The 16,529-nt window shown below is 45.1% G+C and overlaps 2 protein-coding genes across 3 annotated transcripts in view; one reads left to right on the forward strand and one right to left on the reverse strand.

Annotated features, from left to right (window-relative positions):
* Window positions 1–11,118, reverse strand: part of LRRTM3 (leucine rich repeat transmembrane neuronal 3) — a 77,133-nt gene extending 66,015 nt beyond the window's left edge. Inside the window, exons 1-2 of one of the 2 annotated variants that reach the window (XM_026042682.1) lie at window positions 10,686–11,118; window positions 8,830–10,361 (exon numbers count right to left, since the gene is read on the reverse strand). In XM_026042682.1, the coding sequence (XP_025898467.1) occupies window positions 8,830–10,361; window positions 10,686–10,689 (1,536 nt within the window). In that variant the 5' untranslated portion in view covers window positions 10,690–11,118. Of the gene's footprint in view, window positions 1–8,829; window positions 10,480–10,685 lie in introns of those variants that run through there. The other variant, XM_026042681.1, reaches the window with a different exon arrangement.
* The window catches only part of CTNNA3 (catenin alpha 3), a 314,978-nt gene that overhangs the window by 177,688 nt on the left and 120,761 nt on the right, over window positions 1–16,529 (forward strand). The window lies entirely within an intron of this gene.

Consider the following 16,529-nt stretch of genomic DNA (forward strand, 5'->3'; position numbering starts at 1 on the left):
ATTGCTTCCCCCATGGTAGTTACAGTTTATTATTGACATAGGAGTTTTGAAAATAGGAAACCACTTAGGAAAAATTATGAAGCTCGGAAGATTTAATGTATAGGGTTCTGTCTTAGATGTTAGGATTTTTTTCCACGCGTTGTCTGTGCTTGTAACTCACTAGCAAAAAGGAAACAATACTTATATGGCCGCCAGTATCATTAAGGATGAACTAAAATACATTGTCCAGCTTTATGTATGTTTGAAGGAAWTGTGGTTTTAATGAAGGCCGCGTTACTGGCTGGTAATTGGAAATGGCAGCCAGATCCTGAGAATGGCAAGTAACACTGTGAGTTGTACTGCAGGCCCCTGTTCATGTCAATAGTGTAGCGGGGAAACTGTTGAGGGCAAATAATGAAAATGGTAGTTTTCTGGTTTAAAAAAAAAAAAAAAATGTAACTTAGTCTTAGATGTGGAAGGCCTGTTTGGAATAGACCCAGTTTTCCCTAGGAAAAGCGTGTGCAGAAGGGCTTCCATGGAGCTCTGTGTGATATTGGTTGGCAGGGGGGTAGCAGCCTGTTGTGGGGAGCACAGTGCGGGGTGGGAACGGCTGTGGGATGSCGCGCGTGTGCCGGGCCTCCCAGCGACACGGAGCTGTTCCGAGGACATGACTTGTTGCACGTGTCTGGAAGGGTAATGCTGCCTCGGGGAGTGCCATGATACAAGAATCAGTGTGTTTCCAGCAAAACTCTAATGCACTAGAGTGATTATTTGAATTTATTATATTTTTGAAGAGAAAAAGATGATCCTTTTCTCAAATCTTGGTTCAGTATTTTTGAGTTGAATTGCTGTGATTATTATTACTGGGGAACAAGTTGGTTAAGAAATAGATCCTTGGAATTGAAACTGAGCCACAGGTAACTTCCTTTTCTGAGGCTGGTTATTTTTGATGTGTGTGATGGGAATTAGTGGCAGTCCCTTTTCGAGACCCCTTGCCAGCATCTGCACTCTTCTCAAGGTGCTGCCCATGAGAGGTGAAGGAGAAACCTGGCACGGGCTGCTTGTGGCCAGGCTAAGGAAATTGCTAAGGACCGGCCTCGGAAGCTGCCCAGAGCACTGCGTGTGTCTTACCCATAGTCTGGGGAGGAGCTGAGAGGAAAGAATATTGAAGGGAGGAGCTCAGCTGTTGCTGCAGGTGAGTGGGATCTGGGTCTCTGAATTGCCCTTTGCAGCTTTTCAAGTCTTTCTTGTGGTCTGTTCCAAAGAAAACAGGACAGATCCTAGGAAACTGAAAAGTTACTAGCAGCAAGTTGAAGTAAGATGAAGTTTAAAGTGTTTTCTATATGGTTCTGCTACTTAATTCTATAGCCTGAAAACTGGRAATAAGGAAGGGCATCAACCAGCTGCAGTCCACTGGTGCATGGGTTTTGGATATTTTACCCCACGCCAGATAGATGCTTCTTCATAATATATAAATCTATATTATATATAAAAAATATATAAAAATAGAAACTAGAAACAAACTAGAAACAACTCATATGCTAGAATATATATTATAAAATCTGTAGTTTGGATTAAGGAATCCATTTATGATGGTTGTATTTTCAGGGGCCCAGAGGCTCTACAACTAATGTATTATTATTGCACGCTATCTATATGCTGGCAGTCTTCATGTTCAGCCTTCAGGTTTCCTTCATCTACAGCTACTTTTAATCTGGAGAGCAATGAAGGGAAGAATTACAAAGGCAATTAGGATGCCCAGTTTACACCAGAGATCTTGTTTGTCCCTTTGAACATTTTGTKCATGCTTTTCCTCCTGTGTTAGAGCTGAAGCAGCAGAAAGGGCTGGTAATCTCATTACCTTTTTTTGTAAGTGATTTGTGTGTTTTGCAGCCTTTAAGGAAGTGAAAAGAGTGTGTGATTAAAAATCAGAACTGTAAAACTATGTGACTGTTACCATTATTAGAGATAGTGGTTAAAGCACCATTACTCAAACGTTCAGCAAGCTGCTCCCTGACTGTAAAGGACACAGCAAATAGCCTGGGTTTTGTCATGAAGCACAGAACAAATGCTAGGAGGATGTACTCAGCTAGAGCAATGTAAAGGTTACCAGTTACCACTATCTCATCATTTCCAGAGACATTGAAGATAATTTTATGAGGAAGAACAAAACAGTAAGATGAAACATATTTTGATTGTTCTCATGTCAAGTGAGTCCCACAATTTCCCAATAATGCTGCTTATATCAGCAGAAGGTATTTTCTTGCTATTATTGCTAGATGTGAAATAAAAAAGACAGGGAAGCTTTTGTCTAATGTTTAGAATGGAACCAGATAGTAAGAATCTTTCTTTTTTTCTTTTTAAATTATGTTTAAAATACATTAAGAAATGTACAAATACAGTTTTTAGTATTCCAGTTGTTTTCTTTTGGAATGCGATTTTTATCTTTTAAGACCTCTTGTCCAACTTGTAAAGAAATGGAAAGATCCTCCCTGATTTTTGCCTGTACCACAAGGCATATGCAGAGCTCTAAGGGACAGATGTGATCTTTTTTTGTGAGTCGTTCCCTTTTCCTGTCTCTCTGAGTAATTGTGCCCAGCAAGAGCAGCAGCCGTAAAGATGCCACTTGTTCCTGGAGCAGTTAGTATATCACCCTGGGCGGTGGCGCAGGTAAAGCACGCTGCTCGTGTGGAGCTGCTGCTGCATTCCAGGGAGAGTAATAACTATTAAAGTTGGACAACTTCTGCACAGGCTGCCAATATCCAGGAGGGTTTTTTTGTTTCAGCAGAGCACAGTGAGGTTCCTGGGAGACCTAGCTGGGTAGATGTTTTACTAGTTTTAAGGAAAGGATTTGGACAGAGAATTGGCAGCTGGTTTTCTTAATTGCATAATGAAGCAACAAGCCTGGTAAGGTCCTTATTTGGAGTGTGAGTAGAGGAGTAATTAAGATGTTCTGGTATCCTATGTTTCTGTTTGAGGGCTTTCCTTGAGATCTCTGGTCTGAACTCTACAAGCTCTTCCAGTTTTATCTAGGCAAGCCAGAGAGTTTGTGAGAAACAATAAAGTTAAAGATTTTGTTTTATTGCAAAATTTCCTGGATTCAATAATGGAGAACTTTAAACTTATGTTTATTACGTGAATGTAAAATATTCCCTGTAATAACTTGTGTATGTTTTGTTTATCTCTTTAGAAAGAAGGATTAGGAGAGGAATAGGGATTTACTGCCCTTTGTCACCTCCCAGCAAACAGAGCTTGTTTTTACGTTAGGGCAGTGATGTTAGTGTCATGGTAGCGCTATGTGTCAATATACCCCAGGCAATACTTGTGGTGAGGGATATGCTTTCTGTGAAAGATGGTCAAATACAACGCGTCAGCTCTCCCCACAGTTCTTCCTTGGTTGTTGTTTTTACCAGGATGTTCTTGTTCTCATCTGTGGTGCTCTCTTTTCTGTTATGTAAGATCTTGCCCAGCAACTTGGGGATAACTGCCTTGAGGTGCCTTGAAGAAACTCTTTTTTAATTTAAGACCTCAAGGTGATCTGTCCATGGCTGCTGCTTTCTTCTTCACAGCCTGCTGTGATCCACTCACCAGAATGCCAGGAAATAGCCTGGGCACCTGGGGTCACCTCAGGGCCCTGTCCTGAGCTCCACTGTCCTAACACCAGGTTTGGGAAAGATAAAAATTAAAGCTACCTATTGGTGATTAGTGAGCTCCAAACACACTTAAGGACATTAAAAAAATGTACAAATATGAACTGTGTTTCATTGAATAAGGAGTGAAATAAGTTCTTGTGCATCTTGTTAAGGGAAACTAGATCTGTATTTTGTACACTGGCTGTAACTCTTAACTCCATCCACTTAGGTTGTTCATTGTGATTTTGAAGTTACTGCCCTAAACATTGACATAGGGAAGCTCTGAGGCATGAAGTAATTAATGCAATACATACCAGAGGTTGCTGCAAGGTAAAAAAGTGATTAAGTTGATTCTGAAGTAGGTTAAAGTAATTAACACTTGGACAGCTATTTGATCTTCACAAGCAAATACGTTGTGTATTCATGTACTTGCTAAGTCTCCCATTGGTGTGATTACTGCTCGGGAATTTGATCTTTCCTGCATTGCTCTTATGTTATCACTCAGATAATATACAACAGATACAAAAGCAAATTACGCATTTTGAAGATGAAGATGTTGCTTTTATTGGTTCCCAGGGGCTGGTGACCTTCCCTTTGATGTCTAATAGTACGCTTCTCTCAGGGTGGTAAAACTGAACTCAAAATGCTCTTTCTTTCTTTTTTAATCTCTTGTTTGGAATTTGAGTTGTTTATAAGCTTAGTTTATTTTGGGGATATCGTAATGTAACACCGTAGTTTTTAAATCTGTAGCCACTATCTTGCTACTTCTCCTTTCCTTGTTTACCCATGAATGGTCTTTGGTAATGGCAGATCCTTTTGCACTACAGGGACCATTTCTTGCTGGCTTTGATCTACTGTTTTTTCTACTCTGAATACTCTACTAATTCACTGCATTTGAGTTAAGGTTGGAATACAGAGGTGGAATTGCAGCATGATTGCACTCCTGATAAGATAGACAGCAAGGGAAATATATGCTACTATCATGTTACTCAGAAGGGTGCAAAGTAAAAAAAGAGACATGACTGAATTGGACAATAGACCTCTGTGGTTAAGCTRAGTACCCACTGGATGTCACTATTGTTCCACACGATTTCCTCTTGGAGAATATTTATCTAGAGTTGCTTTACAGCAAACTGAGAATTTCTAGTTGTGTGTTCAGGAATGTTGCACATTTATGTTAATAGTTGCATTTCCTATCAAGATTCACTAGTTCATAACAAGTAGCTGAATTGCGAGGCATGATGAGTGTGTGAGTGTGGGCAGCACGCAGTGAAAACCCGCCAGCCAGCAGAGGAGCTCGTGCTCGTTGTTCACAAGCCACTTGTTCTCATTATTCTGGGCCTCTTCTGCAGTTGCTGGAGGTAATCTCAGCACAATGAATGAACATTACAAGTCTACTTGAATTTGCTTAGTGCATTAGCTTTTTTTTCCCCAAAGATGAGCATTCAATGCGGGTTATAATTCTGAAATATCGCTTGACTTATTCTAGGAGCTGCTGAATTGCATCTCGGTCTCGTAATTGWGAGGCAGAGTAGTCTCTGGGCTGGGAGGCTCTTTGAGCAGGAAGCTTCAGGTCTTTGGTCRTGTTGCCCTTGCTGTCTCTTGCCCTCCCACATCTCCTGCAAACACCTTGTCACGCAATGCTATTGTCGTGGGGGAAGCCTGCCACCTTTTAAGATTTTTGGAGGTACTACAATGAAGTGAAAAACTGTAGTTTGGTACCTTGAACTAGCATTTGTCTCTGCCCTGGTCAAACAAATATCCACTGCAAAGCCAATGAAAATGAAGACCAACCTTGGCAGATGTGGAACAAAATGTCTTGCCCTTGGCTTGTAGCCCCAAAACACTGGGTATGACTCAGGAAAAGCAATAGAAGAATAATTGTAAAAGCCTCTAAAAGGCTTCCTTGCTCTCCTAACCAAGGCGTATTTAACAGCGCGGAGAGGTGCTAAGGGAAGGCCCGGCGCTGAGAAGACATCACTGGGCTCCTTTGCGAGCCGCGCCCCACCGGCCGCCGTGGCAGCCACAACGCGGGCGGCCAGCACCAAGCCGAGCCGCGTTCGGGTTCCCCTGTCCAGGTAGGAGGGCAGGAAGGAGCAGTTTCTTCTCTCACTGTTTGAAGCGTTAAAGCTTCGGTCGTGTTACCCAGAGTCGCAGCGTTTCGCAGAGGTGCTCGCTGCTGTGACCCTGCAAACCAGGCCTGCGAGATGAGCAGCATTTGTGGCTCTGGGGCAATGGCCTTGCCACCCAGACCCGGTCACTTCTGCAGTGTTGTTTAGCGTGGCAAGGCAGAGACTAAATTTAGCCTAGCTCATACAGTCGTTGCCCACATTAAATCCACGCTGCAATGTGTTATAACATGCTGCAAAGCTGGTTTAAAATGGTTTCTGAGCCATAGCCACCATGAGGCTGTGCAAGAGGGTTCAGTTAGTTATGCTGAGTGTTTTCTGTTGCATAGTGAGGCAACACTTTAATTATCCGTGACTGGAGTGTCAGATCTGCACACATCTGTGCTTGGTGTCTGTCTGGAAGTATATGTGGAAAGGGAAGTCTGTTAGGTGTTTCCTAGGCAATAACTGAATTAATTGCTCTTTGAGCATGCCTCTACTTGAATATAAACTTGCTGGCATTTCAGAATTATTTATGTTATCCATCTACCATTAGTGACAAACTGGCCTTACTCTCTTTTTCAAACCTACAATTAACAATTTTCCTAAGGGAACTGGTAATAATCCTACAGGTATCACCCTTTGTAGGAGGCTGTGGATTGCTGAGTGTTGATGTGGTTAGAAGGAGGCTTTAGCAAGATGGGAGCACAGGTAGCCAAGCTCCGAGTTATTTTCAACTCATTCACCATCACAGACCATTAAAGAGGTAACACTGCTTAGAAGATGCGTTCAATGCTTTTAAATAGAAATAATTCTGATTTAATAGAATGAAATTATTTTCGGAGTGTACTTGGCAGTCCCACAGCTAAGAAATGGCAGGTTTTCCATTCATGTATGCACATGCATGCACACGTGTATATAGGCACATGTATGTCTGTACGTGTATATAGGCACATGTATGTCTGTACATGCATATATACATGCATATTTGGAGCTAAATCTTTTTGCCTTGGCTCGACCTAATGCTAGTCACCACTGCAGACATTGAAACCTCTTAGTGCAGAGATGGTTCTTAACACGTCGCTCGCAGAACCCCCTAATCCTTCAGATGAGCAAGATTTGCTCAGGGAAGCCTGAGCCCCCTGCGGGCGCAGGGAGCTGCCTTGGCAGGGGCTGGGGCAGGGTCCCCACGCTGGGGCTGCTCAAGCACCCCGGCCACGGGGGCTGCACGCGACCCACGGGACTCACTGGGGCTTCCGCTGCTCTTGTCTCCTCCCTGCTGTCCTTAAAACAGAGGGTACTTTCATTATATGCAAAAATATACTTCAGGTGCCTGCCTTCTCTAAGAGCTGCTTTCTAGCCTTGTTGATGCTGTCTGGCACAGCTCAAGGTGAGTGGCTTGGCTTGTTTTTCTTTCCATGAAAATTCAGCAGAACTCTCGGCTGAAGGCTCTGCTTTTCCCAATCTGCTGCAGTGCAACTGCTTTGTGGAAGCCTTCCCTCCTGCCTGATTCAAGACGTGCAGTTTGCTAAGCTGAATCAAGTAACAAAATAGAGATAATTAACTTAATGACTTGCTTCTGCAAAGGTGCTGCTGTATTATCTCAAGAATGAGGAAAGATAGCCTTGCTATTCAATAGACCATCAAAATATATAGGGGATATGATTTATTTGGAAATATGGGGGATGTTATATTCCTCTGCAATCAGTAAAATTACATGCCTTTGGGAGAGGGAGGCTGGGGAGGAGCCAGATTACCAATCTGTAATTTTGCCTAGAAAATTCAGACGCATTCCTATTTAATGGGAAGTCATCCATCAGGGGATGGATGGGGATTAAATAGGAATGTCTGTGAATTCTTGTCACCAGGATTATGCTAAAATGGAAAAATATTTTGTCACTGAGATCCCTCAGGATTCTGGTGACTTGCATTAGTGAGTAACCAGCTTGGCTTCTTGTTGTTGTTTTCTTCCTGCAATGCATGCTGTTCAGCTTCGCAAGTAATGAAGCTTCATTTAGTTATTAGAGGGACAGTGTGCAAAACACATCACAAAACCTTAACAAGCCCAGTCCAGCAACCAAAAAGAAATGGAAGAAAATGACAGATTTAATGGTTTCCTCAGCTACATTAATGTCTTTGACCGTCTTAAAAAGAGAATTTCTAATGAGCACTCGAACAAATGTGTGCAGGAAGTGGTCTTGCTTTTGCTGCAGCCCATTTGAGTTCCTCTAATTGCATCAATAAGGAATTTCTGCTCCTCATTTAATGAATGCCTTTTGACTACTTTCTGAAAGGCAACTGGATATAAGGGATAAACACTGGCACCTTTTGTAAGAGTCACACAAACAGGTTTCAATAAGCAGCTATCAGCCTTAGGAACTGTGTTATAATGCAGTGCAGTTAACCCCCTCCTCCAGYGTTTGTTCTCTGCTTTTGTATTAACCTCCCAAGGGTTTCTCGGTGCTGGGCCGGGGCTGGCGCTCGGCTCTGGGGGCACTGCCTCCCCGGCGTTGGCCACGCAGCCGGGCACCCCGGGAGCCACCGCACGCGGTCGCCCCGCAGCGCTCCGCGGGTGCCGCAGGAGCGGCGCTGCCATTTGGGGCTGCTCTTCGGGAAACAAGTGCCTTTCGGGGCACAGGCAGGGCTGTATCGGCTTTGGGTTGGGGGCCTGAGAGAGAAAGTCCTCCCCCCCCCGCCCCTTTTTTTTTTTTTTCCTTTTCTGGGGGGGGGTCCTTTTTTTTTTTTTTTTTTTTTTGGCCCTGTTGTTTTTCTCCCTAGGCAGAGGCACACTCACTGCAGGTGCAGTGGGGTAGTTATGAAAGAAGTTTTCTATTTAAAAACAAGTGAGACTTTAATGATCAGTAGAGGGTTTGTACAATAGGTATTGTATTGAAGCAGAGCTCAGGCTTCACATTGGTTGTGGTATCTAAATCTCAATGAGTTGCTTATGTATGAGAGTAAAATGACCAGCATTATGATTGTACAAAAAAAGTGACAGGAAGAGCTGTGCCAGGGAAGTGAGAGAAATGTTCCCTTTATAGTCCCTAGAGTTCAATAAAGCACCACTATTTYGCAGCGTTTAAAAGCTCTTTTACCACAATGGTTCATACCTCGCATTCCCTGGAGCCCGACTTGTTGTACRTGCAGGGGGCCGTGCCGTTGAGCAGCATCTCGCTGGTCTCCGTGTTGGTGGGCTTGTAATCTACATAGAATTCCTGCGTGCTCGGCGTCATCTGCTTCAGCGACTGCCTCTTCTTCTTCCTGTGCCTGCGCACGAGGGAGCGCTGCTGCAGCTGCTTCATGCTGGCTGGGTAGCGCTTCCATGACACGTAGATGACGAGCAGGATCACGAGCACGGAGAGGAAGAGGGCCACGCTGCCCGCTATGATCTTGTGGAAGGAGATGTGCTCGGCGTCGGGCTCGGCCTCGGAGCTCGCGTCGGTGGCCGCGGCGCTCGGCGGCTCGGGGGGCTCGCTGTCGTGCTTAGGCCTGGCGGGCTTGGGGCTGAGCGTTGGCTTTGGGAGAGCTCGTGCTAGCTCCAACCTCTCTGTGGTGCTCTTGCCACAGATGCTGTAGTTTTTCACCGCGTCGATCACGTTGACCCCTTGCAGCTCTTTGGGGCTGGCACAAATGATTGTATTTTCSCGCAGCCCTTTGAAACTTTTAAGCCAGTTTACCAGGGAGCAAATGTTTCTGCTGCATTCCCATATATTCCCGGCAAGGCTGATGTCATTGAGGGATATCCAGGAATCCAAAATCTCCTGACCAATAAATGTGAGCTTGTTTGAATCCAGGTTGAGGCGCTGTAAATTGGGCACACACTGAAAAACGCTGGGGCCACTGAAAGCCTCGATTTCATTGCCAGATAAATCAAGTCTTTGTAATGAGCTCCAGGTCCAGGACATAGTTTGTCCTATCACGCTGATTTTATTCCACTGTAAATAGAGGTTTTGAAGGCTGACTAGCCTTGGAAAAAGTGCCAGGTTGAGCTTAGAAAATTGATTGTGCTCCAGGTGAAGCTCTTTCAGTCTGATCATGCCTGCAAAGACGTTCCTTGCTAAACTCCGTATCCGATTATAACCCAGGTCCAACAGTTCGAGATTCCTGCAGTCTTGAAATATTCGAACAGGGATGTTTCTTAGGGAATTGGATCGCAAATGTAAACTCAGCAGCTTCCTTAAGCCCCTGAACTGCTCAGATCCCAGAGACTGCAGCTGATTGTATGAGAGGTCCAAGTTCCGGAGATTTGTCACAGGTCTGAAGGTATTATTAAGAAAATAGGAGATTCTGTTGGAACTCAAGATCAACTCTTTTAGTCTGCGTATTCCATTGAAAGCATTTTCGTCAATATTGCTGATGTGGTTATGGTCTAAATAGAGCCAGGTGAGTTGATTAAGACCTTTAAATTGATTGTATTTTAGTTTTTGGAGGCTGTTATATCGGAGGGACAAACCTAAACAACCGGCAGATATACTGGAGGGAATCTCCTGCAATTTCTGAGATTCACAATATACCATTTTGCCTTCACACCTACAGCCCTTAGGGCATCCTCGTTCAGCAGAAGCAAGCATTGTCAGTAATACAGTAGGGGCTATTACCAGAGCTACAGCTGATCCGCTCAGTAGCCTAATTACATTGAAACCTGGAAATAAAAACAACTTAGAAAAGTTATCCCCCCACACATCAGTCATTTTTTAAAAATCACGCTAAAATCTTTATTGCAATAGTCATTTAAAATCCCTAGCTTGACTCAACTACTTTGCACATTGTTTTCTTTACTCAGATTTTTTTTTTTTAAGAATGTCTTTATAAATATTGCAGAACAGTTGGGAAAAGGGTGTAATCCCTAAGCAATTTAACTGTAATCACAAATCACATCAAGGTAAGTCTATGGAGTAATTAAAGCAGAGGCTAGGCAGTGGCTATGAACTATATATTAAAAAAAGAGAGAACATGAGAAACATACCCATCCTTTGTGTTGTTCAAAGGTCGTCCTTAGGTCTTTGTTTTTTGCTTAGTGTGCCACAAGCATGGCAGCCCCTGTCAGCTGCACTGTAGTGAGTCAGGGCTCGCTGACACCCGGGAAGAAAAATTGGACCCCTTGGGAGATGGACCGATTTTGGAACATTATTCGTTGCCAGCCATGCAGAGCACTCCAAAAATAAATCAATCCCAACACGGCATTCGCAGCAAAATGTCAAAGTCTTCCTAGGTAATAGGATCTTCATGGATATTACGTTTCTGCATCTTTATAGTTAGGAACCTGGCTTTCAAAATCTCTCTTTACAGGAGAGCATGGTAGATTCCTCGCCGCGAGCGTTGGCTATCCGCATTCAGGCATCTGTATTCCATGGGCCGACAGTGCCCCCGCTCCAGCCGGGAAGCCGCCGTGCGGCGCGGGAGCCRAGCGCGCGGCGCCGAGCGCGGCTCGCTCTGCGCACGGGCTGCGAGAGCGCRGCCGACTGTTGCTCCGCGCTCCGGGAAGGCAGGCTTATGTAAAGCTGCCCCCAGTGGTGGAGAATATTATGGGCATGTGCAGAAATGTCTGCCTTTTATCTTGCAAATGAGTAAGCTCTGCTGGGAAAAGAGGGATTGTTCTGAGGGACTAATAGGGGCAGGATGGGCAGCTCCAGCGTGAACTAGAGATGTGCCGAAACAGCCAAATCCTCTTAGTCACTTTTGCTGTTTGTGGAGGCTGTCTTGAGTACTTGAAAGCTCAGCGTGTGCTGCTGAGACTGTTATCTGAGAGCCTGACGTGGCGTTTGTAGGACACAGATACAAACCTTCAGTCCTGAAGCTTTCCCCCCATCCCTGTTGCATTGCACATGTGCATGCGTGACCTTTTGCAATAACTCACTGCTGCTTATAGTGAAGTATCAGCCCCTCGGTGTCTCTGTAATCAAGCATTTCAGTGGGGACACTGTATTTTACAACATGAAAAATGTTCTGTAGCTGACATTTTGCCTTTTCACCCTCTTCTCTTCTGCTGCAAGGCCCGGTGCCAGGAGGTTAGAAGAGAGAGTACTGTACTCATTTATTTCCCGGCTTGCGGGCACTTGCCTCCCCAACGCCAGCCCTTAACACACAGACTTCCATGGCCCTTGCTGCACGGGGGCTAAGCAGGCTTGGTGTGGCACCTGAATCAGGTGAGCACTTTTTACTGCAACTTAGGACCTAGACGGGGTTTTGTGTGGAAGCAGAGTGCTTCTGTGTGACTCTGGACAGCCCCTGTATATTGCCTGGAGAGCTTTTCTCTCCCTCTGTAGTCTTCCCTTCTCCCCTGTGTCTTGAAGGAAAGACACATCCTCTTATCTGCCTTGAGGAAAGGTAAGATGGCATTAGAGCAAGTGCACCCTACTAGAAGCCCTCACCGCACAATCCGCAATCAGAGCAGATGGTGGGAAGTGTAAACTCGTGGCTTGGAGCCTTGCAGGAATAGGCTGGAGCCTGGAGAGGAGCAGACTCCAGATTACGCTCSCTCAAATGTAACTAGACAGCTCTGGGAACCTGTTTTCCTCTCCGAGGCAGCATCCTTACCCCTTTGAATAACATGCTTTAACTTTTYCCTTGTTACATGCTGCTGTGAGCGCTGAAAAACTTAAAATGATATGAAACCTGGAATTTTCCACACTTGAAAATGCCAGCATTGCCTAATGTTCAGGCTGTGTGAATGACTTCAGGCTTAGGTTGATCCCAGGAGCATTAAAGTAGCTCCCTGCAATGCCTAAACCAGGAGCATGGTTGTCCCAGGCGGAACTGTGGATGTTTGGCTCATGCCCTGAGCCAAAATAGCTACTGGCATCAAGTCACATCCTGTGAAAATCCTGCCCCGTGGGTCAGGTCCCAGGAGAGCGAGAGGGTTAATTCCTCTGTCAATCTCTGCCACCATTTGCCGTTCTCCAGTAGAGCCTGTGTCCGGCTGAGCTGCGGGCTGCCCTGGGGCTGCGGCTGTGCCAGGCACCGCGTGCCGGGCAGCTGTGCCCGCCGGAGCAGGGCGGCACCCTCGGAAGGCGTGGGGCCCTGGCACGAGCTCSCTTCTCTCCTGGAGCTGCCGCTAGGCCTCCACCGGCTGCCGGGGACGTCTGTGGCAGGTAGGCTCTGCTGGAAGTGCCTCAGGTTCCAGCCTGAGGGGATGAGGCTCGGTGCAAACCAGCACCCAGGGCCCCCTGGCCTGGAAATCCTCTCAGCTGAGAGCTGGTGCTGGCTGCCACGCGGCCTCCCCGGGCGCCCTGCCCRCCGTGCCGGGGGCCCTGCCCTGGTGCTGCCTCCTCGCCTTCCCCCATCTTCCTCATGGAGCTAACAAATGACTCCTCTGCCATCGTGAGTCAGCAGAGCCTCAATAGCTCTTCCAGGGTTTTAATAATTGCCAATATAGTGAATAAATATGGGGAACAGCCACTCTTTTACCGTGAGTTATTTTCATTTTTCTGAAAGGGGTGAGACATCAAGAGATGAACAGAGAGAGCATCAAATCTATGTTAATGGATTGCCAAATTCAATTTTCTTTACTGAGATCCTTTTTGAATTACGAAGCAGGAAAAATGCCAGTGTCTGATAAACAGTTTTTTAAACTTGCATTTCTGTATCTTTGTATAGCTGAATGGGTATTTTGCAAATTGTGGAAATAAAGCTGCTCCCAGTACGAAACATTTCATACAAAATCTCAACACACTCTGCTGGCCATATTGTAAGCTATGGGAAGCAGAGAATAAAGTTAAAGCTGCATTTTAGATAGAAAGCTAACTTTGTAAGTGATTTAACCGTTCTCTCATGTCAAATATATGTTACATAGCTGGGCAACGCTGTTGGGTTGCCCCCTTATTTATGCACCCAGGGAAAAACAGAAGTTGAGGCGAAGCTGTTTATCTTTCCTTGTGGATATGCTCCTGTGCACGTTAGTCGCAGTACGGTGGGACTAACGTGGCGGTTCTTGAGTGCCTAAAGTGCAGGAATTTGAGAAAGGATTAAAAGAAATGAATTTATGTTGCGTGCCTCTGGGTGTGTGCTCCTTCTGCAGGACAGCCGCTGTGGCCGGCAGCGCGGCCGCTCGGCCTGGTAGCAGCCACTCCCGGGAAGCAGTGGGAAGGGAAAAGCGCCGCTGTCGGGAGCCGCTGGCGCTGCCTGACCAGCAGGCCTGCTCCTTTTGCCTGGCCCTGGAGTCAGGGTTTTGTGCCAATCTCCAAAGGCAGATACAGTTAAGAAGAATATTTATTTGTGCGTGCTGTCACGCAGCCTGCACTCTGGGACCTCAGCCTTAGACATAAATTGAGATGCTGCAGAACCGGGAGGCGTTTTAGTTTTGAGCTGCACTTTAGCAGGTCTGTGCCTCCGCACTCGCTCTGTGTTGTCTTGCCAGGCTTTTTCCGAGGGTGAAAATGGCATATATCAGAAAATACATCGACAAATGTGTTGCTAAACATGCCTTAATGTTCCTAAAGATAGAAAGAGYGATGTTTTGGGAGGAGCTGAGGATGAAAACAGTTTCCTGATCAACTCTAGAGACAGGCTGAGTTCAAAGTTGTTCTAAAATAGTGTGCTTTCCCAAGGTAATGGTGGCCCAGATTTTTATCTTGGCACTGCGCTTTCAATAGATGTTTCTCCCTGGGTATTTTTCTACATGCAAAATCACCACTAGCTGATTTTGTAGCAATTTGCTTGAGTTGGATTTCGTGTTTGGCTTCGGTTGCTTCCTGCGAGCAGTAAGCAATCCCTCAGCACAGCCTTGGGGCTCGCGGTGCCCGTGGGACCAGCCCTCGTGCCTGAGCCCTGCGCSGGTGCCGCCTGCACTGAACCCGGCYGTGCCCGCGCAGGGGGCAGCGCCTGCACCCCTGCACCTCACTGCGCCGTGGAGAAACCCGGGGCTGCGGCTTGGCCRTAGCGGCTCGTTCGGAGCAGCCCTGCAGTGCGCCTGTAAGGGCAGATAAGTCTAATAAAATGTATTTGTGATTTCTGAGCCAGTGATTAAATGAAGCTGCTGTTTTATGAGGAGCAGATTAGAGCCAAGGGAGTATGACTCCCACTGTAAATATCCAAGTGTGGAAGGCTTGAGGGAACCTTGGATGGATGCAGGGTTTGCCAAGGGTTGGGGCTAGGAAAGGGATGTATGGAGAAGCCAGGGACAGGGGCCATGCGGGAAAGGGAATGGGTGGCAAAAGAAAGGAATTGGGAGAAACAGGGAAGGATGCTGAGAGTAAGGGGCATCTTACCCCAGCAGGGCATCAGGCTGGGGCTGAATGTTATGTGAAGGAGGCAAAAAATGAAAATACCCCTTGCTCTTAGCATTGCAGGGCCCTCCCTGCCCTCTGTGCGGGTGTCAGGGCCCCAGGCACAAACTCCCTGGGAAGCTGAGAGGGGTTTGAAGCTTCTGCCACTGATATTTTCAAACATTCATCTCTGCTGTCTGTTAAACCACCTTTGTGGATTCCCATAAGTCCTTTGTTTTGTGGAAATAGTTATTCTRCTGCTTTGAGTATCACTTATTTCTGATTTTTTTTTTTTCAGCTAGAATGACCAAAATGCAAAATTTGACCTAAGGGCAAAATAATATCTTAAACCTAGGAAAAGAGACTTCCTTTTCCTGCACAAATTTACCTGAATTCTTTGGCTAGTAAAGGTGTCATCTTCTGCTCTCTGCAGGAAATTTTGAGCTTAAGGAAATTCATTTTGAAAATATTCCAAAATCTATAGACTATTTACCTTTAGTGTTGCATATGAAAACTGTAAATGATAGCTAACATTTTGCAGCTAGTTGCAAAGCGATGCATATAGGTAGCATTTCTTAGCATGGGACCCAGGCCAGCAGAGATGATGATTATTTTTGCTAGTTAGAGCCACTTTCTACTTTGATCTGCAGGGTCTATGATTATTTAATTGCTCTTCAGTGTAAAAGAGGCATACTGGTGCAAGCAATTAGAGTGCAATATGTCTTGATTTCGTTTGACCTATCAAAATACTCTCAAATCTTTTTGCAATTTCTCTTTGTGTTTACTTATGCAGGAAAAGCTGTAGCAAGAAATAGGGTTGCAGTGAACCTGTCGTGGGCCTCATGCTTGGAATCCCGTGGTATTGGAGACTGTGATTTTCAGATGCAAAGATAGTCCATGCGATGTGTTACTACACAGTATTAGTAACATTTTGAAGAGAAAGCTAAACATGATAGTTGAGCAGATTTGCAACTGAAAGAGAAAAACATGAACAAATCTAAGAGGCATATAATTATGTTCATTCACACTGTGACTAGCATAAAAATGATTTATTCCGAATGGAAATAGTTGCCTGCTTAGTCACCTCTTTCTCTGGCGATGGCTTAATTCTGGTCCCTGGCATTTTCCCACAAAAAAAAATGTTTGTTCTCTGTCTCATCAAAAGTTTTCAGTTCTTGTAGTCTTTAATAATTCTATCAAGTCTTTTTCAATTAAGCAAGCTACAGTAGTTGGTAGATATTCCCGCTGCGGTAGCTGGTGTTCCTGAAAAAGCTCAGGATCCTAATTATCCTGACAGTCTTGGTTAGTTAATTAGCCTGTAATCTGTTTCTGTGCGTCGTAGCAGCCACTCTTTTGTGTCCAGTAAGGATGTACTAGAATATTCTGGTTAAGAAAATAAAAAAGGTGAATTGTTGCAGTGGTCTTGAGTAGCTATTCCAATCTGTACTTGCCATCCTCCTTATTCTTTTCCCGTTGACATGTGTGGCAAACAAAGCTTTGAATAAACCATATGTGATTTAAATGACTTATTAGCTCATCATCTTTTCAGAACATGTCTACTCAAGAAAATCATCTTAAATTAAATGTGATTAAATTAAAAAAAAAAA

This window comes from Nothoprocta perdicaria, unplaced genomic scaffold, assembly GCF_003342845.1.
Source record: "Nothoprocta perdicaria isolate Ctin4 unplaced genomic scaffold, notPer1 scaffold_310, whole genome shotgun sequence".
Lineage (NCBI taxonomy): Eukaryota > Metazoa > Chordata > Aves > Tinamiformes > Tinamidae > Nothoprocta > Nothoprocta perdicaria.